At 45.5% G+C, this 27,500-nt stretch overlaps 2 protein-coding genes across 2 annotated transcripts in view; one reads left to right on the top strand and one right to left on the bottom strand.

Moving 5' to 3' along the window:
• Window positions 1-2,346: 2,346 nt before the first annotated feature.
• LOC146172390 (uncharacterized) lies at window positions 2,347-4,315 on the top strand. Its single transcript, XM_084585856.1, has 2 exons — window positions 2,347-2,361; window positions 4,067-4,315. Exons 1-2 carry the CDS (start codon window positions 2,347-2,349, stop codon window positions 4,244-4,246), a joined length of 195 nt encoding a protein of 64 aa, XP_084441982.1. The 3' UTR covers window positions 4,247-4,315.
• A 1,302-nt stretch (window positions 4,316-5,617) lies between these two features.
• LOC146172388 (solute carrier family 13 member 4-like) overlaps window positions 5,618-27,500 on the bottom strand; it is a 54,500-nt gene continuing 32,617 nt past the window's right edge. Inside the window, exons 7-11 of the mRNA XM_084585764.1 lie at window positions 26,927-27,007; window positions 22,349-22,520; window positions 14,827-14,988; window positions 9,833-9,970; window positions 5,618-5,782 (exon numbers count right to left, since the gene is read on the bottom strand). Coding sequence (XP_084441890.1) covers window positions 5,618-5,782; window positions 9,833-9,970; window positions 14,827-14,988; window positions 22,349-22,520; window positions 26,927-27,007 — 718 coding nt within the window. The remainder of the gene's footprint in view (window positions 5,783-9,832; window positions 9,971-14,826; window positions 14,989-22,348; window positions 22,521-26,926; window positions 27,008-27,500) is intronic.

Raw genomic sequence — 27,500 nt, 5'->3', positions numbered from 1 at the left:
TCTCAATGTCTTAGCGAGAAATTTCAGCAAGTCAATGTTCAGCATGACAGGTCATACAAACAAATACAACAGCGATAATACTACCCCCTCAACATGGCCGCTACTGGCATTGACGCAGCAGTGATGAAAGGGCACTATTGTTAATACATTTTGCCCTTATTATTTTCGCAGCTCATCAAATATTTTCAAAAAGGCCCTCAGAATACAATGGGGCGTTTATTTCTAAAGTTCCCTCTCTCTCAGTACTGCTGGCATGCACAAAGCTATACCTCATTAGTTAAGTACTTGACAATAGACGCTCACTCTAGCGAACGACAAAGGTGGCGCACTCTCAGACTATAGACGTCTTATGAATTCCTCTTTCCATATTAACGAAGCTATTCGCGTAAGTGCTAGCATGCAGAACCAGCTCGTATATAACTGACCGACGCCTTTAAATTGGACAACCTAAACAGGCAAATATACAACGCTGTAGGAGGCATGGGCCAACCACGATCCATCTTATTAGTTAAATTTAACAAAACCTTTCTGAATCATCATAGTACTAGACTTTAAAATTCCCAGCGATTTGATTGTTTTGATTCTAAGTGCATACCAGGTGCCCCCGTTAAAGGTAACCAAGTTTCCAAATAGTCTTAGTCCAATGAAAGCAACTAAGGGCCATCTGATTCACATGACCTAGTCTGCACTACTTTTTATGGCTTTAATAATTTAGTTGATGAGTAAAAATAACATCTAAAATTTGATTCACTATCTTCAGGGACAAAGTGCTAATTCAAGAAGTGTAGACTCTCTTAAAGACAGCTGACTGAAATGTTCGCACCAAAGCATCGTTTTTGTAAAGTAGGTTTACTTCTTTAGCAGCCTTAAAAGCAATTCACAACAATAGAAAAGTTTCCACGCGACAGCAGTGATGTTTAAGCCTACTACCTTGGTGTAAACGTATTTGAATATCTGTAGTTGTTTTTTTATTATGGCTAGCAACATATGAGTTGACAGGTTGTTCCTGAAGCCAATAATTAAAAAGTTGACAAATAATTTTATACTAAATCCTTAACACTAGGGTACAAGAACCCCTGCAGGCTAGGACATGCACCTCAGCCCCCTCAAGTTGGCTTCGCTGGGCTTGAACACCGCTCCTTTACCAAAAGCTTGGCCACATTTAGCTGAAACACTTGGTATGTACTATCGAGCCTGGCGCCTATGTAAGTTCACTCGAAAGCAGGAGTAAAGGCCTACGGCGCCCGTGGTCACACTGGAGGCAGTGTCTGGCACAATCATCGCTACCGGTAGGTACCGTCCATGTATCGGAGATGTAAAAGCAGTCGATAATGCCTAGAAGCCATTCCGATTTTTCTTCCTTTGTGCACATTATACGCCCAACTGCTACGATACTAATGCATACGCTGTGTATGGCGTAGAAGCCCGTTATGATCGACTGAAGGTTGCCCGCTTCAAGTAGCGCATACTTAGTCGGTGCTACATCAAGCGGAGAACATTAGTTGTTCTCGTGCTCAATAAAACAAACAAGGAGCCAAAGTTGGCTATACTTCCACTAAGCGTTTTGATTGTCCTAGTCGGTACTTTCGTGGCCGACGATGGTGCTATCGCGACCAGAAGTGTAGCGACTCTGGCGAGCCTTAAGGCGACAGCCGAACACTGATAGAAGAGTCGCGCCCCTGCAGTTCAGTGCAGTTAGCTTTCTGCCGCTGAGCGCAGCTTCGGTTTGCAATCGTGGCAGCGTCATATATCCACTCAGGCGAAGCGCTAAATCTGCCGGGTGCTAATAGAGATTTAGAAGCGCGCAGAAGAAATTCGAGTGACCGGTATAATTCCGCAGCATCGTGCCCTTCGGCTCGCATGCAGCATCAGCACGGTACCCTCATTATTATTTATCCTAATTGGCAGAGTATACACCTATAGATTATGACCTAACCAAGGGCGTGTTCGACCCTTAGCGCCTCACGTATCGTGCGCCATGCCCCAGCCTCCAGTTTCGCAACCAATGTCACCCCATGGCGCGAGAGACAGGCGAACAATGCGCGGGCGCGCGCAGCCTTTCTTTGGGCGCCCGCCGCTAGAAACCGCGATCTGCGGCCTGCGCGAACGAGCAGCCCCTCCCCGGTGCCATGCTCATTGGCGCGAGACGTGGGCTGCGAGGGTTGTTGTGCCCAAACTCGCGCGCTCACAAACCTAGAATTGGCCCGGGAGGGAACAAGAGCGACCTGTTTGGTCAGCAGCTGAGCGCAGTCTCGCCTCGGTCGCGATATATAAGGACCATTGTTCCGCGCTCGGTAGATCACTGTCTCCTCAGGAAGCCGCACGAATCGCCCCGGCAGCCGCACCATGAAGCTCTATACGGTAAGGGGCGCACTGCTTCTCTTGGCTCCTGCCGCTGGCGGCCGGTCATGCTGCTGCTCGCCGGCCTCTGGGTGTTTCGCGAGCGCCGAACTTTCACCGCCGCTTCCTTTCTCCGTCTCGCACGTTCGACCGCGAGATGGAGGAAGAACTTGCGGTTGAGGACGGTAGCGCGCATGCGAGGGGCTCCCGTTCGCGCTTGTGAGTCTGTCGACCAGAGAGCTATAGCATAGCGTTATATCGTATATCGCTACTGTAATCAGCTATCATTTACGCTGACCACAGCCGCCAACAGCGCATGCGCAGATAGCCTTGAGAACCATTTGCGCCTAAATCTGGCAAACCGGGGCCTGCTGCACATGCGCTGCTGAAAGCTGGTGACGTATTATACAGTATGCTGAAAATCTCTCATAACGATCCCCGCTCTATAAAAGCAGCTAACAAGGGACTGATCGAACGCTACATCCACGATTTGGAGCGAAAGTGCTTGGTTTTTAACAATGTTCCTTTCGTAAGCACATAAGCGCACTGGTAGTTACCAGTGCGCTGAGGAGAAAGCGATCTCCTTCCACTAAAGTATAACGACAGCCATCCTCCACTTGCTGCCGTATTTGAAAGGCCTCTGAAGGCAAATACTCTACATCGATTTCATAACGTTGCTCGCATGCAAAAGGAAAATTTGAAAAAAAAAAATCAAGTAATTGTGATTAGGGTTTCATTTCAAGATACGATTCAAGATAATAACCAACCCTTTTGGTCCTTTCCAGCGCACCATTTGTGTTTTCTGCCTGTCTATTCATCTGTTACATGATCCTAAAATTCGTTCTTATGAGGATCGTGCCTTTGGCACCTCTTCCGTGTGGTCTGGATTAGACTGCATTTTCTCATCGTGCACCCTGCTGAGCAGTAGGTTATATAAAGTAGTCACTAAGTATTATAATGTCACGACACAATAAAAATATTAATTTGCCAGTGACATATTAACGCTGAAACAACTTTTCGTCGCCGTAATACATGCTAACTCGGAAATACGAAACTGGGACCATGTATCGAAGCACTGGTACGTAGCACAGAAGCATCGAATTGAATGATGTACGGTCTGTGCTCAAAATATGCAGCCTAAGGACTTGCTTCTGCGACGTTTAAGGGTATTAACAATCATCGCAGCTTTGAGGATCGGAACGTTCTGCAGACTCGAGAGATCTGAAACGCTAACCACAGAAAATGAGCCACACTGCTGGTCCTGCAAACACATCTAATGGGCTACATAGTTTCGATAAAGCCATGAAATTGCATGTTTGAATTTATCGCATATCTAAGCACACAAAAAATTCGTTATTCTTAAATATTCGGCTGCCTGAACCTCTTGAGAGACAGCGTTCTCCTTGTCACGACAGTCCTAAAAATTTGCGGTTTCGCGAGAAGCATTGCCGTCAAAAGCACCGGTGTAAGCTGTTTCAAGCAAAGAAACCAAGCATATGGCGAAATACCATTTCTCCCAACAGAGGCGCGAAGGTTTTAGAGTCTGCCTCAGCTTCTTGCAGCTATAACGAGCGCCAGCAGCCCAAACTCTTAATCCGCGTAACAGCGTGAAGCAGGATACTTCCGCTCAGCTGCCAGTGTTATTCTGAGCGCGCAAACTGTGTGCCTGCCGTAATAGGGTCTGCCGTAATAAGGCTCTCAAAACGCTATCATTCTCGTTTCGTAGGTCCTCCTCCTTGCTGCCCTCCTTGCGGCTGCGATGGCGGGCTACCACTACGGAGGCTACGGCGGCTACGGTGGTGGATATGGACACGGTGGCTACGGATACCATCCAGTGGGCCGCAAGTTCTTCTACCACACGCACATCAACCATGGCTATGGCTACGGCCACGGCCACTACGGTTGACGTTCGGGCACCGCAAGAGGCTTCCAAAGACCCCAACCAAAGTTGCCCGGGCTGTCAACTATACTTGACAGCTACAAATTAAAACAGACGGTTCCTACACAATACTGCCTGAATTGTTGTCTCGTCAAAACGTACAAACGTTACACGACAAAGTAGCGCGCCCATCGCTACCACCACCAACCAAAGGCACACGGCAGAGATACGTCATCGTTGTATTACACGACTTGCATCCCTACTTGATCATTTTCAGCCCTTCGCCTCTCCATAGGAAAGCGAACTAAGACAGGCGCCCAATTCACAGCCGACGACACACGTCTCGCGCTTTCGCTCCGCTGTACCTTCTTCGCCGAACGCGATTTCCGGGTCGGCAAGAAAGTTGCGGGTATCGGCTGGCGTTTTTCAGCCCCCGTAACAGCAATCAGCTCGCCTGTACTGCACGATGGGAAAGCGGAGTAGAGGAGGGGGAGAAGCGGGCCGCCCAGTGCTGCGTTGCCTATTCTACGCCGAACAGCAACACAATGGGCCGGCGCGCGAGACGGCAAGGTGGTAGCGCCGAGACAAGCCGGTGCAGCGCGGCTAGCTTCCGCATGAATTGCGCCGAAATCAGCCAAGTGGGAGCCGTTTCTGGGTCAAATACAGCCTCGCGCGAGTTTTATTCCACTACTTCCGCGGCGCAGAACCACTTGAGCGTTGCAAGGGCGCCGTTGACAAGTGCCTCCCCCCGCCTCTTCCACTGCGCCAGATTGAATGCACTGGATATATGTGAACAGCGTATAGGCTCAGATCTGTCCTCCTTGCATCGCCCTTTGTGGCCACAGACGTAAACGCTTCGTGGAACGAAAGGCAGCACAAATGCTAAAAATTACAGCTGCCGCAACGTGTGTGCCCTATATGTTCTCCGCTATGTAATAGCCAAACCCCTTTCTCGGTGCCTCGAGCTAGTTTTTATGTGGAGGACGCGAAATAAATGATCGGGTAAAAACATTAGCTACGCAGTTCTAAACGCCGACGTTAGTACCGGCGACTAACGAAAAAAAAAAAATAGGGGGGAGAAAGAAGAAAAATTATCTCTCGCTGGGTGCTTTCAGAAGGTGAAAGAAGGCTGTAACGAGCATGCTTCATAAAATTATCAGCAGCTAACCATGGAAAGAAGCAATCGTGCTCTTCAGTAGTTTCATTCGAGCGTACACAGTCAGGCGAGAGAACAGTACCTCGCGCACAACTTTCACTGCTTTCGAACTACACTGGTACGTGTGTTCAAGGTCAAAACGTCGGCTAAGCCAAAGGACCTAGGCCAAGTCCCAAGAAAAACGTTCTAACTAGCCAAGCACTAGGTTCAATAAGGTGCATCGAAAGGACTTCCGAAGGTCTTCAATGTAGATTTTCCCTTGTGTGCCACTCGCGGGTAATGTTCACGCGTTGTGCAAACATCCATTCGGGTAGTGCCGACCAGTCGAAGATTTGATGGCCCACAGTGTCCACGCTGATGAGGGCAAATATGACGATCACCACCTTCACCAGCAGCCCATAGAGAACCTGCGCAAGCGAGAGTGGAGTGAGGAAAGCGTCTAAGCAACCTGGTGCGGTAGTTTACTCTATTTGGCTTTCTGAGCGTTAAAAACAAAGCCTCTGTGGGCTTGGGTGAAGGGGAAATTCGCACACCAAGGAAAATGGAAGAGACTGCGATGTGGTGTGCGTTAAAAATGACTATTATTTACTATGTGTTAGCTTAAAACAAGTACGGATGCGGGCATGGCGGCTACTCTTCTATACAACGGATCTATACCCAGAAAATTTGGACAAATCGTATAAAAGAGTTTCTGAACGCACGTTTTTGCATATTTGTAACTGCACCGCAACACTCAGCACATTCACAAACACCCCCTCGGGAGGCTTCTAATCTTTAGCAAATCTTTTTTCGTAAACGCATCCCGTTGGTTTTCTATGGCAGTAATAATTAGTTGTTTTGACCGTAGGACAAACTTAAGAAGCAAAACTTCGCTACTCATCGGAAGCTTAGGTCGTTTCAGTGAACATGTGAAAAATGGCATCTTACACTATCTCACAGTTGCTTCAAAATTGTATGGTATCCCAGAAATCTGGGCTAGTCCTGGTGCAGCCTTTGCGTGTAGAAATACAATTCACTTGGTGACCAACTCCTTTGTTCTATTTATTCAGCAGTCTATTGCCTACGTTCAAAAAAAAGTCATGGCCACTCTCGTCTTCCAGAGTGGATTAAGAATGAAATTCACTGCAGGAAAGGCGCAGCCATTCTAACACGCTAATGGTCCGTGTAGTCCGCAATCGCGTGTAGGTCAGGCCTTTTGGACAATGAGCGTGGTTTGGTTTACAGAGTTTAACGTCCCAAGGGGACTCAGGCTATGATAGGCGCCGTAGTGGAAGGCTCCGAAATTTTCGACCACCTGAGGACCTTTAAGGTGCACCGACATCGCACAGCACACGGACGCCCTGCGTTTCGCCTCCACCGAAACGCGCCACAGCGGCTGCCAAATATGACTTCGCGTTCGCCCATTTGTGTTCATCGAGCTGGACAACAAGCGTAATTGTCATTAGTCCATTTTGCGGCTTCAGAAGCCTGTCACATCAGCCTGCTTCTTTATATGAAACGCGCGCTAGGCTTCCTTATCGACTTTTGGTGTTTTACGCGCAGCTGCAATTGAACAGTCGCTTCTTTTTCCTATACATCGCGCTCAGCGTCTCGTGTTCACCCACGACACCGCGGTCGCCCTCGCTTCATTTGCATCATCTGCGCAAGACGAATGCGCAGAACAAGATGGCGATTTCTTATTCACAGCACGCGAGGCCACCAATAAAAACGCACCGCGGGAGATGCCGCGGGGATGGCCCATGGCACCGCCAATGGTTTGAACCGCGGCCTGAGTTGAAGCCTTCTATATCTTTCGTACTACCATTCTGACTGAAAAGTTCGGCTTCAGGTTCACTGCAGTTTCTAGTCAACTTTCACCCAAATTTTCTGGAAATGGTAGCGAAAAGCATATAATTATTTAAAAGAAAAGGCATCAACCACGCATACTCAGTGTGCATGGTTACCAACCTGTTACGGATTTCCGCGCGTCCTAAGAAAAGTATAAACAGTAAAGTTCCCTATTTTGCTTTCAAAAACCGGGCAAAAATAACAGTAACTGCATCTGCTCCCTAACCGTGTATGATCACTAATTTGATACGCATATTCTTTCGTGTTCAAAGGGAAGTTGTCAAAAAAATTCCCTTATGCCATTTTACATTTTAATAAGTTTGACTGCTTGTTATAGATTCGATTCCTGTAGCTCATGGGAAGTATATAAAACACTAATGCCATAAACTACAGAGCAAATAAGCTATAATAACAAAAAGGTTAGCTTGATAAGCGCAGTTGTATTAAATATCTCTGTCGTCGCAGTTTCATGGTTAGGAAAAAACATTATTTGTTCGACGGATAAGCAACCAGTCCCAGAAGGATGTCTGGTATGCATATAAATTCAGAATATGTGTTATCCAATTCTGTCTAGTTTAGTAGTAAAAAGTCAGCGCAGGAACGAGACGGAGTGAAGAGCAGACACAAACGAAGCACTCCATTCTATTCCCTCTTTGCTTCCGGTCATTATTAAAAAAGGAATAAACTTGCTCAAAAAAGTAGAGGAAGAAAGGGACGTGACTCTGTCCTGTCGTCACGTCTCCTACGTCCTCAACATTCTGGTCCATGCTTATTCCTCGTTTGAGCCCGCCGGGGTGGCGCAGTGGTTACGACGCTCGACTACTGTTCCCAAGGACGCGGGATCGAATCCCGGCCTCGGCGGCAGCTTTTCGGTGGAGGCGAAAAGCAAGGCGTCCGTGTGCTGTGCGATGTCAGTGCACGTTAAAGAACCCCAGGTGGTCGAAATTTCCGGAGTCCTCCACTACGGCGTCTCTCATAGCCTGAGTTGCTTTGGGACGTTAAACCCCACAAACAACAACAACAACAACATTCCTCGTTTGCTAATAAGAAACAATTCGAACAGATAAAAGTACTTATTCCAGTCGCCAGTGTTTGTTATCAACAGGATCGCAAAAAGAAAAACGGCGCTTCGTTTATTTCTGGCCTTTACTCTGTCCTGTTCCCGGGTTGCCTACTTTAGCGAAAGCTACACTAGGCTATTTCAGCGGCGCATTTCGGGTAAGCGTCGCTAGTCACTACTGTGCATGCATCGTAAGCACGGTTGCTCCGAGCCACAGAAGAAGAAAAAGCAAGAAGACGCCAAGAAGACGCGCCGAATCGCCAACCACACTGTATACGGTTTGCAGCCAGTGCATAGGACACTTTGTGAACAATCCGTTTGGTAGCTATCGCTACGTATATCCGTGCTTAACCGAGTTCAGCCACCATCAATGTTGTTAACCACCAACCGGCCTAAATTTCCACTTTGTTGGGATTTCGCTCTAGTTTCCGGTATTTTGTTTTATGTGCGGGTTTGGGTTAGTCGCGTATGCTCCTAGCTCGATATGATCACCTTGGAACTATACTCTTAATATCCGTAATATATTATACGCATGTAAAAGCAACTCTACCACATTCTGCGCTGCAGTAGCAATTCGAAATGACACTTGCTGTTCGCTGTTGGCATGTGCTAAAGAAGCCTTGCATGCCAAATTGCTGCAACTATGTTTCTGAGCTAGCAACGTTTTAGTAAGAACTGCGCCATTATTTTTCAAGAGGTATACTGTAAGGCGAGTTCTGCTTCCTCTGAAGCAATGCAAATATGTTTAATTAAAAAAAGCAAAACATTTCTAGGTGAGAGTTCTACCTACACGACTCGCGAGTAATCGAGGGGTGGACAGTGGAAAGAAGACGTATTAGACGATACTCAGAAAAAAAATACGGCTAGAGCCAATCACGAATAGCGCTTACATGCCAAATCGTCGCTCATTTCGCCCCAGCAACGGTATTAGGGATTTACTTCACCAAGGGTCAACTCACAAGCTATTAGTATACCTTTCTCATCCCGTAGTCGTCAGCTCGCCACTACTCTGGGACTGTTTCCGGGAATGAAATGTTAAGAAAAAGAATATGGTGATAACCAAGCAGAGAAGCTAACACCAAGAAGAAAAAAAAAATCTCACGTGACGCTCACGCATAGTCTTCGACATACAAGAACGACACTATATGACTAATGGAGTTATTGACGCTTAACTTGACCTCAAGGCTCTTTCATTTAATTGTACCAGGTAAATCAATACCAAATATAATTATTTAAAAGTAAGAACTCAAACTCTCTGGGTTGCACACCTGAGTCCTGACAGACGATCTGCTGAACACATTGTCATGGTGTGGTTTTTCTCAAAACTAAGGCGAACAGAATCTCTACTGTGCCGCGCATTTCATTTTGAAATCGAGTAGAAGCAAGGGTACTTCAGTATACTATAGTCGTATGAGCAAAATAATAACACAATTCTACTGCTAATCTGACGACCCCTGCGTGTCTCTAGATAATCTGAGCTTTGGCTGGCGTGCGAGGCTGCTGCCGTTTCAAGTTTACTAAAAATTGCGCAGCTCTTTCATTAGAGAAACATTATATGAGCGTAGCTTACCATAGAAAAGGGTCGCATGTTGGTCAGCTCGCCGAGAAGGGCGACGCTGAAGCGCGCTGTCGGGAGAATCATGGGACTGGCAGCAGCCACGGTGATAGGCAGGGCGTAGTACAAGGGGTTGTAGGGCTGTGCAATCGCCTGCAAGCATTGTTGCGTCAAGAAGCGCGTCGGCAGCACTAGGTTAAAATGGGAACAAAAAAACTACGAATTCACAATATCAGAGAGCAAGCAAAATTCCACACCATTTTTATTGGTAATGCACTCTCTTTTAGAATAGAGTACAATGGGGCAAGTGATTCAGCGCATAAAATTTTATCACTGAGCCACGTTTCCGCAATACATATTTTGAGGCACGGTGACATTGGAACAGCAAACTAAAATTTACTTGCGTATTTACCAAAATTCTCGCGTTCGCTTTTAAATGCATCAGACTGAGTTCATTGGTGGGCCATTCGGACCCGCGAGTGTACGTTCTAGGAGTGGAATTAGTGGTAAGCTTACCTACGCGTCCCGTGTGTGTCGCACATTGTCCACTATCAAACAATCATAGTGGATCTCGATAATGCCCTTTCTGATACCTTCAGAGTACTTTCGCCATGCTTCGCTCACACCCTCTCAACTTTTCTATCAAGAATGCGCGAGCGTCGACCGCTGAGTTTATAAATCACAACGGTGAAACCTGCGAGAATACGGGCATGCGCGCAATGAACAGTCCTGTGCAGCTTTCCTCTACCCGGCTGTTACGGGAACTGCACGCAACACCACTTGTTGTTGTTGTCGTTGTTGTTGTTGTTGTTGTTGTTGTTGTTGTTGTTGTTGTTGTTGTTGTTGTTGTTGTTGTTGTTGTTGTTGTTGTTGTTGTTGTTGTTGTTGTTGTTGTTGTTGTTGTTGTTGTTGTTGTTGTTGTTGTTGTTGTTGTTGTTGTTGTTGTTGTTGTTGTTGTTGTTACCGCTGAGAAAATAACACATCACATCGAGTTCACAAGAAACGCTAACTCGGTTAGCTCCCGTAAGCAGGGAATTTAACCCACCGGAACTTTACTCTTGAGTCGGACACGTGAACACTAAGCCCTGAAGCCACGCTTGCAGGGCTTGACTAAATCGGGCTTTTATATCTATGTCGAGTGGACTCTGCAGGCAATGTGGTAGCTCGCGGCTGTACGTTAATGACCGTGTGTGAGATAGTAGAGACGTACATCAAGGGATTAGTGGTTCAGCGAGTAAAGTGCAGTAAAGACGCTGAACAGGCATTCAAACAGTTCTCCATCATCATATCAAGTGCATTTTTTTTTTCGTCCTGTACAAAAGATACAACGACCAAAAGTTATCAGGCGTCCCGATGTGCTTGAGTTTCTCCTGACCTACTAGAATCGCTGGTGAAAAAAGACAACTTGAACAAAAACAAAATAAGAAAACTATTTAATACGTGCAGCTTGTCTCGTTACAAGCTGGCGTCTGAAAAATTAAACTAGGCTCCCAAAGATGCTAAAACAATGTTTTCTGAAGGCAAACTTTTGGACTGTAGTAATGACGTCAAATAAAAATGGAAACTGATTAATCAGTTCGTAAACGCGAGAAATACACCGCATTCTATTCGTTGGTTTTTGGGGTTTAACGTCCCAAAGCAACTCAGGCTATTGAGAGACGCCGTAGTGAGGACTCCGGAAATTTCAACCACCTGGGGTTCTTTAACGTGTACTGACAGCGCACAGACACCGCATTCTATTAAAGCCAACATAAAAGAATATATTTCTCTTTAAGAACCCTTGTCAATACCTGATGTTTCTGTGAACTTTTTTTCCTGCTTAAACACTAGAAAATGATGAAGTTCCTGTCTCGCCAGTCACATTCATTCTTTCTGAAGGTATACACACTTTAGAGAGTCTTAGCGGTTATAAGTCATCTTGACTATACAGGCGCTAGATTAGACAATACACATTCGTCAGACATTAAATGCATCAAGAGCCCTCTCTTATGTTTTCAACCTAATATTTGAGGCAGGAGTTTCCTCCAGTTGATTAAACCGGGCAAGGTAGCCTGATCAGGGCAGAAAAATTACCGCCCTATTTCTATACTACCTCTTGTAAGCACGGTCATTGGAAAGCTACTTGAAATCCAAATACATACCTATTATGCCAAGCTGAATATATCACCTTTACAAATTGGTTTTCGAAAAGGCATTCAACGGAAAGTGCCCTGTTATATTTTTGTGACTGGGTCAAAGCACAACTTGATAAATGTAGAGCATAGCCGGAGCTATCTTCATTGTCTACACTAAAGCTTTCGATGATACTAATCATTCAGTTATTTTGTTTAAACTTGAAAGATATGACGCTACAGGCTCTGTGTTAACTGCGGCAAAATTATCTGATAGACACCTAAGTATGTGTATAGAGCACAATTTTGTCCATAAATAATTAATAAAAGAGCTACCGGAGGTTCTATTCTTACGTAATGCCCTCCTTTCGTTAACATATATTAATGACATTGAGTATAATCAAATACAACTCAATGTCTCTTGTGCGCTGACGACACAACCATAATGGCTTCTGATAGAACGCCTTCTGAATTATATGCAAATCTTCACTCGATGCTATACGGACCTTGGGGGGGCTGGAGCCACATTAACTAAATTCACATCAATCAGTCCGAAACAAATTTCGCGACATTGCACACCGCACAAAAAAAAATTACTTCAGGGCTCCGGAATTACTTCAGAATACAGGTCAATAATGTTGCTTTACTGCAAACAAATTCTGCTGTATTCCTAGCGGTGATTGTAGACTCAAAATTGAGATTTAATCTCCGCGCTGCTAGTGTTGGTAACAAAAGTGGCTTTGGATTAAGGCCACTCATCAGACTACGACCAGTTTGAAGCAATAGATTCCTTACGCGACGTAAAGCCAAGGCCTCCGTGCCCAGGAATATGACCTTCGGGTGAGGTCTGGGTCAAACCACGAAACACTTGTGGTGTCGCTATGGTGCCGCCCCCCATGGTAACAAAAGTCAAAGCGATGAACTACGTGGGAATATGGTTCGGTGTCACGTGATAAGTGACGTCACATTGTGACAGAATATTAACAGGAACGCGCACCGCGCCAGGTCATTGCTGCAGCTCAGCATGGAGCCCGAGGAGAGGGACGCCAATGAAGCTAACGCGTGCACACTAGGTTTAACCGTAGCTATACCACCAGCAATTTTTTTTAATATAGACACATTGTTCTTAATCTATTACACATTCATACATTCTCATATTAATTACACTTCGTGTGGTAGCTCGTACAGAACGCACCTTCCTAGCGGTTTGTTCCAGCGCAAAAACAAGCGTTTAAATCCCCACTTTTCCTTCTTGTAACCACTAATCTGCAGCTTTGTTCCATTCTTTGCATATCCTCTGCCCGTTGAGAAACTACACAGATCCTAGGTCCTGGTTTTTCTTTTCAAGATCGTTAATAAACACGTGTTATTTCATTTCTTTCCTCTAAATATAATCATAAATAATAACACCACCCGTTTTCATCTGTTAAACAATTTCCTGTTACCAAAAGAATGCACTAATTACGTGAAACAAACGGCTTCTTTTTTTGCCACCTCCGCTTGAAATAGCTTGCATTCTACGCAGAAATCACAAATGTGATTTTATGCGTTAAAAAAAAAAAAATGTAAAAGATCACGTGTTTGAATCCTCCGATATTGAATAGTGTTTAGAAAATCTATATACCTCAGCCTACTGTGCATGCGCTGCTTCTTGTTTCTTTTTCTCTCTGCCTCTTTCTCCTTTTGCAACCTGGATTGTTGCACATGCCCTGGTTTATTGTACTCCTTTTATGAAGTTACAAAATGTCCGATTTTCAATTTTGATATTTGGCGCTTCTTGTTGCATATAAGAAATTTTAACCATGCAATAAACAGTAATAGAAAAGCGCTGTTTGAAGAGCCTACCATTATATACGCATAATCGCAGGACATGAAGTTCGGGTCTGGGAAGTGCATCAGGGTGACACGCATTTCTGCTGTCTTGTAGTGCCCTATATCGACGTAGTTGTTATCTGCGTCTTTAAGATGGTTGACGGCAGCTGTTCGTTAACTGGCGGATTTGGTCCTGACCCCAGGTTTCAGAGGAACTTGACAGTATGGTTAAGTTGCGTAAAAGAATTTGTGCGATGTCAAAAAAGCAATAAAAATGTCTTTCTACGCGTTTTTTGTTTTTAATGAAATCACTATGTCGAATGCATCATAAGCACCACAGATATGCATCACGAGTTTACCAGGCACGCATCAAAATTTAATCAAAATGTTATCAAAGACATACTCAAGCCTGAATCAGAAAGCGGTGGCAAATGTTCGTCTGCAATCGATCAGAAATTCAGCGCAAAATTAATTATAAATACTTTACGAGAACGTTGATGTCTAAAATCTGATTTTAAATGAGAAACTGATCACATATTTTGTACGGGATCACTACAAAGTCGCTTCGACGCGGCAACAATAATTTACACCATGTTCGCCAAATCATTACCATTATCTCCCGCAAACAATGAAGCAATAAGCCTGTGTTGTACCGCGTACGGAACAAGGTTATTGTGAAATAGTTGGGAAATGTTGGAAAAAGTATATAGCCGGCGTCCCCCTCCCGCCATCTCTTTCCCCGCAAAAATAATTTAATAAAAAAGCACGACGTAAGAAAAAAGACGGACCACGATCGTTAATCCACGAATTGGACAGCGCCGGAACTTTTTCGCCTTGCGCTGTGTCTTTTTAGCTGGTTTCACCTTTCATATCAATATGTAAGACCGGAGCCGCCCGCCACACATATTGAATGACCGCCAAAAGGACGAACAATGCACACAGGTCTACTCTCGTTTCCCATCAATGTAGACACACTTTGAAAAAAGACTGAAGTCAGCGCAGCGTTAAAGGCAAACAATTTTAAGATGACGGGTCGCAAAACATGGCTATCTTTGGTGCTAATCGCAAGATGCTAACAGAGGTCACCATTTCAATTGCCACAGGCAGGAGTATTCGGACAGTGTGGCGGCTGCTCACCAGTTCGGCCATCAAGGAAGCACAGATAGTTAGCAGTGCTTGCGGCACTACCCTGTGGCGGTCGTCAAGGGCCCTCAAGGCCACCCTCAGCCACGTTACGAAAAATGAGCTCTTGAAGTCGTGAAACAGAGAAAACAGTAAAAATATTAGATGCATTCACTGTTAAGCTGTTCCTTTCTTAAAAAACTGCAGCCCCCAAACAGTGCGCGAGCCGGAGGAGTTCAAACGGAAAATGCGTTAAGTATCCAGGGTAGAACGACAGGAAGATGGCTACACGGTATGAAAGGGCACAGAACAGAATACGTGAAAGCGTTGCTAACAAAAATATACGTCACGATTTCGTGCTGCGGCACACGGTGCATGATCGCACGAAAAGACAAAACGATCGCGTCGGAATTAGACCATAGAAAAGAAGAAGCCGCAGAATGGTTACCATTTTGAAACACGTACGAGATTCTGCGACATCTGTTGAGTTGGAAAATTGAAAGTAATCATGGTGGAAAACAGCGCTAACACAGGACGGAGCAAGAACACAACACAGGCGCTGACTATCAACGCGTTTATTTCAGAAATACGGATTGAATGCAGGAAAAAAACAGCACAATCTATTTGTGGAGTGTAAGAAAAACGTCGTATATGAAATTCCACTTTCCTGTAGCAGGTCCTATGTAGAGCAGACTGAAAGATGTATTAATCACAGGTTACGCGAACACGCCAATTCTCAAAATGCCACTACCGGTTCTAACCTAGTCATTCACCGCAAAAAATGCAAATGGTCTGCCCTGCTTGATAAAAACCGCATCATCAACAAATATTTCAGCCAGCATGCTCGAGAAATGTGGGAAGCCTTTATCATCAATAAGAACGAACACAGTTAGTGCGCCCTCTATCACACTGCCTCCATAGGAAATCGCCTTTCTTGAGCATCTGTCCTTATACTATTCAGACGCCTCGCTGATCTGCATGTGCCTTTGTTGTTCTTGTTTGTTTTCATCGGATCATCGCCTTTTTTGTTGTCGTTTTACCCTCCCCTCTTTCTTCTTCCTTCCGAAATGAGCACGTGCCATTCACCTCACCACTTTTATTTTATTTTTGCCACACAGCGGTAGGAAGTTGCAATTTCCTTTACCCTTGTTTGTTACCCGGTCACCCTTGTTGTTACTCCCGTTGACTGTTTTGCCGCTTCATCTCTAGATTAAGTTTCATTTTCCATGAGCTGAGTAGGGAATTTTACTATACATATATATATATATATATATATATATATATATGTATATATATATATATATATATATATATATATATATATATATATATATATATATATATAGCGAAGTTTACGCTTCATTAAAGGAAACCTTTTTTATTTTTCATTTCACTCGACGTTTAGATCAGAGACCGATAAAGGACGCGATATTCGGAGGTCGTGAGTTCGGTTCCCACCATCGGTACATTGTATTTCCTTCTACTTTGTGTTTATTTACCTTTCCCCTAAACAGATTACATTACTAAATTATGTGACTACCGAAGTAAAAATTAAAAAAAGAGAGAAAGTACAATCCCCAATGCTTTCCTTGGCCGCGCCGACTGTTGGCTTCTTTGCGTCATATATATATATATATATATATATATATATATATATATATATATATATATATATATTGCGAGAACATAACGTACTAGACTGCTAAAAGAGTATATAGCGAAGTATACGCTTCATTAAAGGAAACATTTTTTTTTTATTTTTCATTTCACTCGACGTTTCCATCGGAGACCGATCTTTCTCAAGAGTATACGAAAGATAATTAAACACAAAGTAGAAGGAAAAACAACGTGCCGATGGTGGGAACCGAACCCATGGCCGCCGAGTATATATATATATATATATATATATATATATATATATATATATATATATATATATATATATATATATATATATATATATATTGATATATCCTTAAATGTTTGCTGTATAAAAGACGCGATATTCGGAGGTCGTGAGTTCGGTTCCCACCATCAGCACGTTGTATTTCCTTCTACTTTGTGTTTATTTACCTTTCCCCTAAACAGATTACATTACTAAATTATGTGATTACCGAAGTACAAATTAAAAAAAAGAGAGAAAGTACAATCCCCAACGCTTTCCTTGGCGTCGCCGACTGTTGGCTTCTTTGCTTCATGGATTAAAACGAGCACCCTCATTTGCCCTTCATTTATCTTCTTGCAGCTTACGGGGGTCTCCTGCAGTCTTCAAGCCATAGGTAGCGTAAGAGGGTTCTAGCACAGCTTTCGCCCTCACTCTTGATAATGTTCTACGTGACGCTGGCGGTAACACAGGACGTCCCACGTCCACCGCTATGGTAGAGGGTGGCGCTGGTGAACACCATCAAGGTTCGTATACAGACAACATTAATACCCAAGAAAGTAGCAGGGGGGACCGCGGCCGATGTAGCTCAGTTGGAAGAGCACCGGACGCGATATTCGGAGGTCGTGGGTTCGGTTCCCACCATGGGCACGTTGTTTTTCCTTCTACTTTGTGTTTATTTATCTTTCCCCTAAACAGATTACGTTACTAATTTATGTGATTACCGAAGTAAAAATTAAAAAAAAAGACGAAGTAGAATCCCCAATGCTTTCCTTGGCGTCGCCGACTGTTAGTTTCTTTCCTTCCCACACACACACACACACACACACACACACACACACACACACACACACACACACACACACACACACACACACACACACACACACACACACACACACACACACACACACACACACACACACACACACACACACACACACACACACACACACACACACACACACACACACACACGCACACACACACACACACACACACACACACACACACACACACACACACACACACACACACACACACACACACACACACACACACACACACACACACATATATATATAGTGGCGCGGTGCCACAACTTTCACCTCATTGACCTGTGCATACGCAGCATCGTCATCATTCACCTGTGTTCGCAAGATCACGCGCAGAGCTCCAGACTGTGGCTTGGAATAAAGACGTTTGTTCGAGCGGTGGCTCACAAGGGGTGGAGGTGCCCTTGGTATCCCAAGCCTCTCTCTTTCGGCCTGTCTACTGTTCCCCCTGGAGCTCCGTTCAGGCCTTCGCTTGCCCTCACACCGCTTCGGTATATGAACGAGGGCAACAGAACCCGCCTGCTCCCGGCATCTAGCCCAGCTGTTGTGGCTACCCCTACATGGACCATCACCAGCCGCCGGCGCGATCCCCAGCTCTTTACCGGCCTTCGCGGCGACGATGTCGAAGACTGGCTTGATAATTACCCCAGAGTGAGTTTCTTCAACCGCTGGGATGACTCCCACAAGCTACTGAATGTGTTGTTCTACTTGACTGACCTCGCAAAAACATGGTTTCTCAATCACGAAGACCACATCCCTGATTGGTCACCTTTCACCCAGCAGCTGCAGAAAATTTTCGGCACGCCATATGGTCGTTCTGAGCTGGCTAAAAGGGAGCTCGAAGCCCGTCTTCAGCAGCCTGGTGAGTTCTACACATCATATATCGAGGACGTTTTAGCCCTTTGCCACCGAGTCGATGCTGTTGTCACGGAAGCTGAACGCGTTCGCCATATTGTTAAGGGCATCGGAATCGTCGCGTTCAACGCCTTGCTGGTTCAGAACCCCTCCACTGTGTCGGACATAGCAACCACCTGCCAACGCCTGGACGAACTTCAGTCGTGCCGCCTGCAGCAAGACAACATCAATGACGGCGTTCTTGTTGACGGCAACCTGCGCACCATTATCCGTGCCACTATACGGAGCTCGCCAATCAAGCGAGCTTAGTTCCTGGAAGCTCCAACCTCTCGGCAGCTACTTTAGATTTGCGCAGCGTCGTCAAGGACGAACTGGCCGCCTTCACCTGCGCCGTTGCACCAGCCGTCGAGTACCGCCTGCCGCATCCCCACGTACGCTGAAATGGCTTCGAAGCCACTGCCCCAGTCCATTCTCCTTGTCCTGCTCCTGTGTGTGGTCATGTGGCTCCAGTAGCCCCATGCTCTCAGCCGCCCCGCTATCGACAATCCTGGCGCCCTTCACGCCCAGTCTGCTATTACTGTGGAATCCGCGGTCACACCTCCCACGCCTGTCGCCGGCGCCAGCAAGACGAACAGCGTGGTTATGCTCCATATGAGATTGGCCGCCTGCGCCAGCATGAAGCTTCTACGATCCCATATCACGATTCCTTCCGTCGTTCTCCTTTGCCGCAGGATTCTCAGGATAATTCCCGACCCTCTCGTTCTACCTGACGCCGCTCCCCCTCGCCTTTTCGCCGTCCGTCCCCACTTCCACCGCTCTCCTAATCGTTCCTTCCTAGCGCGGAAAACTAACAGAAGCAGTTTTTGGAGGGAAAGCTGCTTCACAAACAAACTCTGGAATTTATCCCGGACACCCGTCTAACATGCTTAAAGTACTGATCGAAGGAGTATCGTCTCCGCAAAGTAATAACTCCGTACATCGATCCCCCTCTCCGTGGAGTCAACGGTACTGCCCGATGACCAGCGGCATCATATTGAGTTTGTGGTGATTCCGTCATGCGTTCATGAACTAATTTTAGGCTGGGACTTTTTATCGTTGGCGTCTGCCCTTATCTCCTGCCGTGACCGCCTCATTCACATTGCGGACACTGAGTTCGAACCAGAATCTGCCTCCTCCCCACTACGTGTGCTCGCAGTCCTTGACTACGTTTTGAGCCCTGGCCGTGAGCACCTCATCATTGTTAACCTGGATTATGCACTTGACGGCGATGCTTTAGTGATACCAGCACCACGGTGGACCTCCGACGGCATAGCGCTTGCCTCCTGCCTCACCTGTTTCAACCGCGGTTGCGCGGTTGTAGCGGCGATGAACACTCGTACCCAGCCTTTATTTTTACCGAAGGGAGGAACTGCTGGCTGTCTTTTTGAAGGAGATCTTGTTTCCCTCACCTCGCTGTCCTGTGCTTCTCCACCGTCTGCATATATATATATATATATATATATGCTTAGTAGAAAAGAACAGTGCACACATTCTACTAGCGCCCCTCTCCAGTACGCAGTTGTAGTCGCGCCGTGTCACCTCCGCAGTGGCCACCGCAGACGGACCATGCTACATTCCTGCGCTCTTGCAGTAATCTCGTTCCTCATTCCACGGTAACCATCCTTCAGATGGTTCCCGTGGTAGCCGCCCTACATTTGATCCTTTCTCCACCTCGACATACCCGTCTCCTTAAACGGCAACCATTTTCCGGTTATGTATTCTTGCGCTCTCACCATGCCCCCCACTTTCCACGGTAGGCATCATCCAAGTGGCTGCCATGACAGCTCCGACCCCCCCCCCCCCTCTCCTTCATCGCACACACACCGAAGCAAAACCCAAAAACGAGCGCTTAACAGCTGGCGGTGTAATATTGCCCAAGTATTTTGCCTTTCCTCAGTGCGAAGAGCCGACCCGAAAACTATATCGGAGCGGGTTCTCTAATCCCGCCACATACACCCTAACTGAGCCTATTCATCGGCTCACCTGAGCCACGTGACGGCAGACAGCGGCACTCTCTAATAAAGATTACACAGCAAAACATTTAATGCCCTTACTTGTAGAGCAAAAACGTATAAAGATGCGGTAGAGGAAAAGGTCTAGAAAGCTTACTACAGGCTACATGTTACCAGTAACATCAAAAATAAAGCCAACGAAATCGAAACTGCTAAGTAGAGATGAAACGTGGGGACAAAATGATCATTTAAGAGGTAGTGGAATCCTTTCTGAAGCTATATATCAGTTTGCCTTAGAACCAGGTAATGTAGAAGTAGAGTATAAAACATTAAAAACGTCCTGAGAGACAGTAAAGCAGTACATCCACATATCGAATAGAAGACGGTCAGCTTTTCAGAAGGTCTCGGTTTTGCTTATAGTGGAATAAAATTGCCAGATCATCAGCAGAGACCAGCAAGATACAACTAGAGTATTGGTGGCGTAAAATAAAAAACGATAATTTCACTAACCGTAACAGAAATTAAAGTAATGTACCTAATAATATAGAAAGAATAGATTGTGATGGAAACAAAATGATACCAGGATTAACCATGAAAATAAAAAAAGGAAATAATTAAAACGGCAACTCTAATTTACTCGAAAAGATGGCGCACTCGCCGCCGACCTGTTTCAAAAGGACGCCAATATAGGGTCTAAGCATCTACCCCTCGCATCTTGACGGAGATCTCCCTTAAGGCCCCAGTCCTCACTGACTACATTCTAAGCAAACGGCCACCACTGACAGCGTCAAAGGAAAGCACCCTCCCTCTTCCGACTGCCCACTTCAGACGCCTAACGCGGAGTACGTTATAACGCAACTCCCGAATTAGAGCTCCTCGCTTGTAAGCGAGTAAGCAAAACTCTCGCAGCTGGATTTATTTCGTCCATTTTACAGTGTTAGCAGACCAAAGTCCTCTTTCCGCAAAACGTCTAATATTTTTCTGTGCGAAACCTCTACATTCCGAAAACTTAACGATAAAGATCCATAGAGCCCCCCCTCTCCAGTAGCCTCCAAACACACCGACCTCCTTCTGCCATACAAATTCCCACGACCCATCTTATCCCGCCTGCCCCTACAAGAGAGAGAAAGCAAATTCAAAAACACTATCGGAAGGCGCTCACTACAAAACTACTACGGCTAATGCTGCTAAAGCAGATTGTCGCACCTCGTAGTATTACTTTCTTTGTGAGAATCACTGTCACTTAGACATCATGTCTACTACTACTTCCCTGTCTTTTCACTCATCACATCGCTACGAATATCCTGGCGTCGGCTTTGATGACCATCAGGCGAAAGCTTGACTTTTGCTCAAGATATAGCAGTTGTGGGTAAGGTCTTGGCGTGGGCTACCTGAAAACGAGTCATGGGAACTTAGCACAGCAAATAAAGCGAGGACATGAAATAATACAGATGCGACAGTACAAGCACTGTCATGAGAGCGCCTGTCCTGTCGTTTCTGTTTCATTGTCCACTATTTTTGTCGCTGCTTAAGTTTCCATGACACTTCTACCACTCTGACGTCGCCTACCTCAAGGTACAGTCAGAGTGATTTACGGTAGTCCCTGAAAATATTTTGAGGATAACAGCGCGGAACACAGGACGGGAGCACAAGATTAGAGGACGACACAACGACGGCGTCCTGTGTTCCGCGCTGTTATCCTCAAGATGCATAACCAACATGCCCAAGCTGCTATTCTAGCTGAAAATATTTGTCCCGTTTCTTTTTTCTTTTGCCTCCAAACACTTTGGCTCCAAGGGAATGCGAAATATTCATCAACAGATTTGTTTTGTGGTTTTTGCAGCGCCTCATATTCATGCTAACCACTCGCGTCAAAATCGCGAGTGCAACACAAACTCGGAGAAAGAGAGCACGCATGGTACCTTGACGGCGAAAGAGAGAGTGAAGGTGCTTCCGTAGGTGATGATCGCACCCCATGGGACTCCTTTAATTAAAGGGCGGATGCTCGCAGTGGTGAACTGATGGGGCCAGCTCCAGGGAAATGACAGCAGAGCCACGATGACAAAGAAATCCAGCTCCAACTTCTCGTACTCTCTGCATTTCAGGCGCATAACGACACGAACGTGATTACTATTAGAGCCCCCCGTCGAAGAAAGGGGGCACCTCATTAAAATTGCGTCTGAGAAGAAAAACACGGATTAACCTTTGCGCAAGACCACTCACACATAGCATAATACTGTATTTTCGTGTGTGAGTTTGTGTTTTCCTCCTCCCTCTATCTACAATATTCCGCCGGCGGAGCCTCTATAACGATGGGACTAATGTGTTTTCTTTTTTTCGTTAGATATCAGCTGACGACACACAAGAGTCATTTTGGGCTTAAGCCATGCTTTACCTGTTGTGAAAGAGGCTTTTCACGTACCGCAGTAAGCTTATCCCGTCAATTTGTCCCAGCTTCGAAGTGTAAACTATAAAAGGCAATAACTGCCATTTCTTGGCCACCTAATGAGCTGGGTCCAGTGAACTGAGCGCTGTTGCCCATCCCAGCCCCCAAGTTCTTTCTAACAATGTGTAGCCCTCCTTCTCAGAAGGAGTTCAGTTGTACCAACCATTGTCCTGATTAAAAAGTTTTTAATCAAGACAATGGTTGGTACAACTAAACCTCGGGACCGTATACAACAAGTCGGCGCGGTCTTTTAGTATTGCTGGGTTACATGGCAGCTACCAGTGAAGGCCTACGTCAGGCGATGATTATCAGGGGGTTCATAGATGATAGAAGAAGACGCACATACTGGCTTCCGCTCACACGTATTTGGTGATGACAGTATATAAAGGAGACAGAGGTTGGTGAGAGCGTCTAGTAAAGCCCTACTTCTGTTTTATACTATAGTGCAGCTTTCGACATGTCTGACAAAATGGCCTCGGAAGTATATGCTTTTACACTGTAACTTCTCTGGGCATACTCACCGCGCTCTGACGGGGGCCTCCGCGAACAACGTGCAGTATATCAGCAACCAGAGGATGATTATGGTCAGTTGTACGAGTTCGGCGAAACTGTAAGAACAAGCGATGTCATTCATTGCATTTTTTCTGATATTCTAATATGTATATGTTCTTCTTATTCAGTTCAAAATAAGCTAGCCTCCTCCATCATTATGCCGGAAATAGACGCAAAAGATCGCCATTGAAAAATTTATCAGTACCGTAAACTTTTTTTTTTTTTTCGCGAGGACCCAAATATTGCATTTTCGTTGATCGCACTGTCACGAATAATAAATAGATCCCGCGAATAATTTAAATGAAAAAATGCGGCCGATAATTACGATACTCGGTAATCCGAAATATGAGCTCAGCTCTTTACATCGCAGGACACCTAACATCTTCGTCGCCAGCGACGAGAGCGAGAAGTGTGCATTCGTTCTGCCAATAGTAGTCCCATGCACAGTCCACACTGGAAGGCAGCAGCGTCCACTTTAAAACGCGGTGGTGACTTTCTCCACTGCGCTCAGCGTTTTTCTTTAACATTTCTTTAATAGTGATTTGAATCGGTCCACAAATTCACCTTTTTCGTTAAACGATGCATTTTTTAATTCTACACTTTTAACCTTATGTAACCTCTGTTTTTGAACCACCAATTTTCCAATCGCTTTTTGCTGATTTCCATCGCAGATTCATTCGCATGATCATTGTTGTCTTTAAAAGTTAGCTTTCGGAAGAGTGACTGCGCCTGCATCGACATCCGGATGGATGCCATCAGATTCGAGTATAAGATGCTTAAATGTTTCCATGGGTTTACCACACCACACATGTGCCATCTTCGTTAAATTTCTTTTTGTAACCGCGCGTTCTAAGACAACCTGACCTATAGTGTCCGGTAGAGAAGTGTCACCTAGCGGCCAGTCGGCGAAATGCAATGAAGGCGAATTATAGCTCTATTCCGAAAGCTTCCACTTGAACAGTGACAGCTACCTGCGAATTGGAAGAATTTTATAATATCGAACGGCATCCTAATTAAACGCGCTAGTTATTGATGGTTCTGTGGCGCAATGTATTAGCTCTGCGTTTCTGAACGCGAAAAGCGGTAGTTCGAATCTTTTTTTCTGTTTTTTTTTTCTTATTATTGTTGCGCTACTGTACCGGATATTTTTCGTGAAGTGAAACAAAATTTGGAGTGACACGCACATCTTGTTCGAAGCATATCAATCTAGCATGCGGTAAAGCACTTCAGAGACACGGGTATCTGCGGCGCACATTACGTGCAGCACCATGTCATACAAAGCTTTTAGCTTACAAAACGCTAATCCGACCGCTTATCAAATACGGCTGAGTTGTTCGGGACCCATATCAACAACACGTACTGCGAGAAACCTGAGTCTGTTCAGAATACTACCGTGGCTATGACAGAGCATTTTCGATTCGTCTAATCTAAGCGCATTCTCTCTAACCCCACTTTCAACACGCCAGTACTGCGAGTGCCTCTAATATATCTACACGCTCATTAGCCCACCGCGCCTCATGACAACAAGCACCCAAGTTAATTTTTCTGCACCTTCATTTTCGCAGTTTTTAGCTGGCACTGAATGTAACTGACATCCATGCTTTACTCATTTTTCAATGTGTATTTTGTACGTACTGTTATATATATGTATGCGTGCAGGAACGTATATTTGCAACGCATACAATGTGCCATGCATCCCCACTCCTGCTCCGTGAAACTATCGCGTCGTGTCCCCCCCCCCCCCCCCCCCCTTTTTTTTTTTTTTTTTTAGTGTGGAGAGACTAATTTGCAATGAACAAGGGATCTTGCCCTCAACAGAACCCATGAAATATCAACGTAAGTTCCAGTGCGCCCGGACCTTTATGCTCGAGCTCTCTGCCACTCGTAATCTTCGCCTAAAGCTGCAAATTTCTCTATTACTGATTAAATTGGTATGAAAGCGAAGTCTCAGGAATCATTATTCGGCAACTTTTAGCCGAAGTTCTGCAGAAAACAGGTCAATGCGCCAAGGCACCGTTCTACCAAGTCAGAACTTTTGTTAAAGGAGAGTGCGAAGCAGCCATGCCGTCACGTGCGAGGCTTGAATAACAGATTAAAGAGCTGCACACGACTTCAAGGACTATAAATCAAGTGTAAGGTTACGCGGGTTGAGCACCCATATAATGGCAGCGAAATACGTTTTGGCTGTTGAATTTTACTGGCGGGAGGGGGGGGGGGGGGATTTGCAGTTCTAATATAAGAGCGGTGATTGTTAAACTCCTTGCAAAATCTCGGAAGTCAGCCTTCCTTTACAGCAAACGCCCCTTCACCATGGCAGCCCGGCCAAGAAGTATGGTAATCGGTAATTTCAAACCTCATTTTGCATGGCTGCTAAGCATCTTCCTCCAACAAAAGCCATAGCAGAGCTGCGCCCATTTCTTTATAGCGGCAGTGAGAAGAAGGGGCCGCGACAATGCTCGGTCCATATGTGTCTCTTTTGTTGCGCCTTATTCTTAACATCTCAACCAGTTTGGCCGCAGTGCAGAAAGGTTTTAGCTATGCGAAGTAGCTAACTTCTACACTTTGGCAAAGGGTCATATTTTGAGTGCCATGTAGGAGAAAGTTATTAATTTTAAGGCTCAACAAAAGGCCACTTAACATCAACAGTCTTCCCAAAAATAGGACGCAATATTGGATACCACAAATACACACGAAACACCTCACTCTAGCATTGCTGCTTCGCATGTGTGTACTCCCGAAGAATTAACCTTCATAGAATAGGCAGACACGGAGCCCTATTACTTCGTAAAAATATGCCATTTTACAATTTGCGTCGTCTGCCTTCTATTTATACGTGGCACGCCGTGAGCAATGCAGCTTACTGTTATATGCCCCTGCTATAATGCCCCTGGGCGCTGCAGGTACTTGTATAAATGTATAAATAAAATTACTGTCAAGGAAGCGCGTGCTGCCCCAATGCGCTCTTACGATAACGCTATGAGAAGAGTGGGCCAAAAATGGGAAGCGCCCGTAGCAGACGACGCGGTTTGGCGCATTCACGCTGTCATAAGAGGCACATTTCCCAGTGAAATACTGAAAGCATCAAATGCTTCCCGTCGAGCCCAGAAACTGGCCACAGTGTTGCCTGTACGCAACCTTTTAGGACCATCGAACTTAGCCGAGTGTATTAACCGGCTTATAAAGATATTAAGACGTATTATTTGCAGAATTTAAATTAAAAGTGTGTCTCCCGCGTGTGTCCCATTCGCTTGCGGCAATAAAACGCACCCTACGTCTTCACAAATTGACTGTGAATGCAAGGGCACCAGCGAGAGCGAATGTTGAGTGCAAATTTCATGAGAGAAGAGATATTAGAATAAGGGTAATAAACGGAAGCTGTGATTACGTCCTTGAAAGATAACTTAAGCTCCCATAACAGATGTGATAGGCCCAGGTGCTGGTACGTGTACGTCGCCTCCACGTGCAACCGTATCTTCAAATTGTGCCCAGAACGTCGACTTACGTAACCACACCCAGATCGGTGCTCCGCTTCTCAACTGACAGTCGAATGAAAGATCTAGTCGCTGCTGCTTGAGGAGCGTCACTGCGAAAAAAAGAAAGGAGCACTCGCTTAACTGCATCTTCGAAATGCCAAAAAGCCCAGCTCAGTTTTCATGAAACGCACTCCTCGGCTCAATGATAATGGCACTCGACTGCTGAGTTCAAGTACGCGAGTGGAATCGCGTCCGCGGCGTTTCGATGGAGACAGAAGACCTGTGTACTGTGTACTGCACAATGTCAGTTCATTTAAATAACCTCAGATGATAGAAATCACCGGAGACCTCCACTACGGTGTCCCTCATAGCCAATGTCGCTTTGGCACGTTAAACCACAATAACATACCGTACCACCCTACACCACACCACACCACGTCACATCATACGACACCATACCATACCACACCTCCCCAAATCCTACCACACCACACCACATCATACCACACCATACCATACCATACCATAATGGTACACCTTTATTCGAATACGCATCCGGACGCGGTGACACAAATTAGCATCACCGCCCACAGCAGTCTAGCT

The sequence above is a fragment of the Amblyomma maculatum genome, unplaced genomic scaffold, assembly GCF_055883805.1.
Source record: "Amblyomma maculatum isolate TAMU_Amacu unplaced genomic scaffold, ASM5588380v1 scaffold_13, whole genome shotgun sequence".
NCBI classification, from domain to species: domain Eukaryota; kingdom Metazoa; phylum Arthropoda; class Arachnida; order Ixodida; family Ixodidae; genus Amblyomma; species Amblyomma maculatum.
Note: the sequence above shows the minus strand (reverse complement) of the source record. Positions and strands in the feature narration are given on the sequence as shown.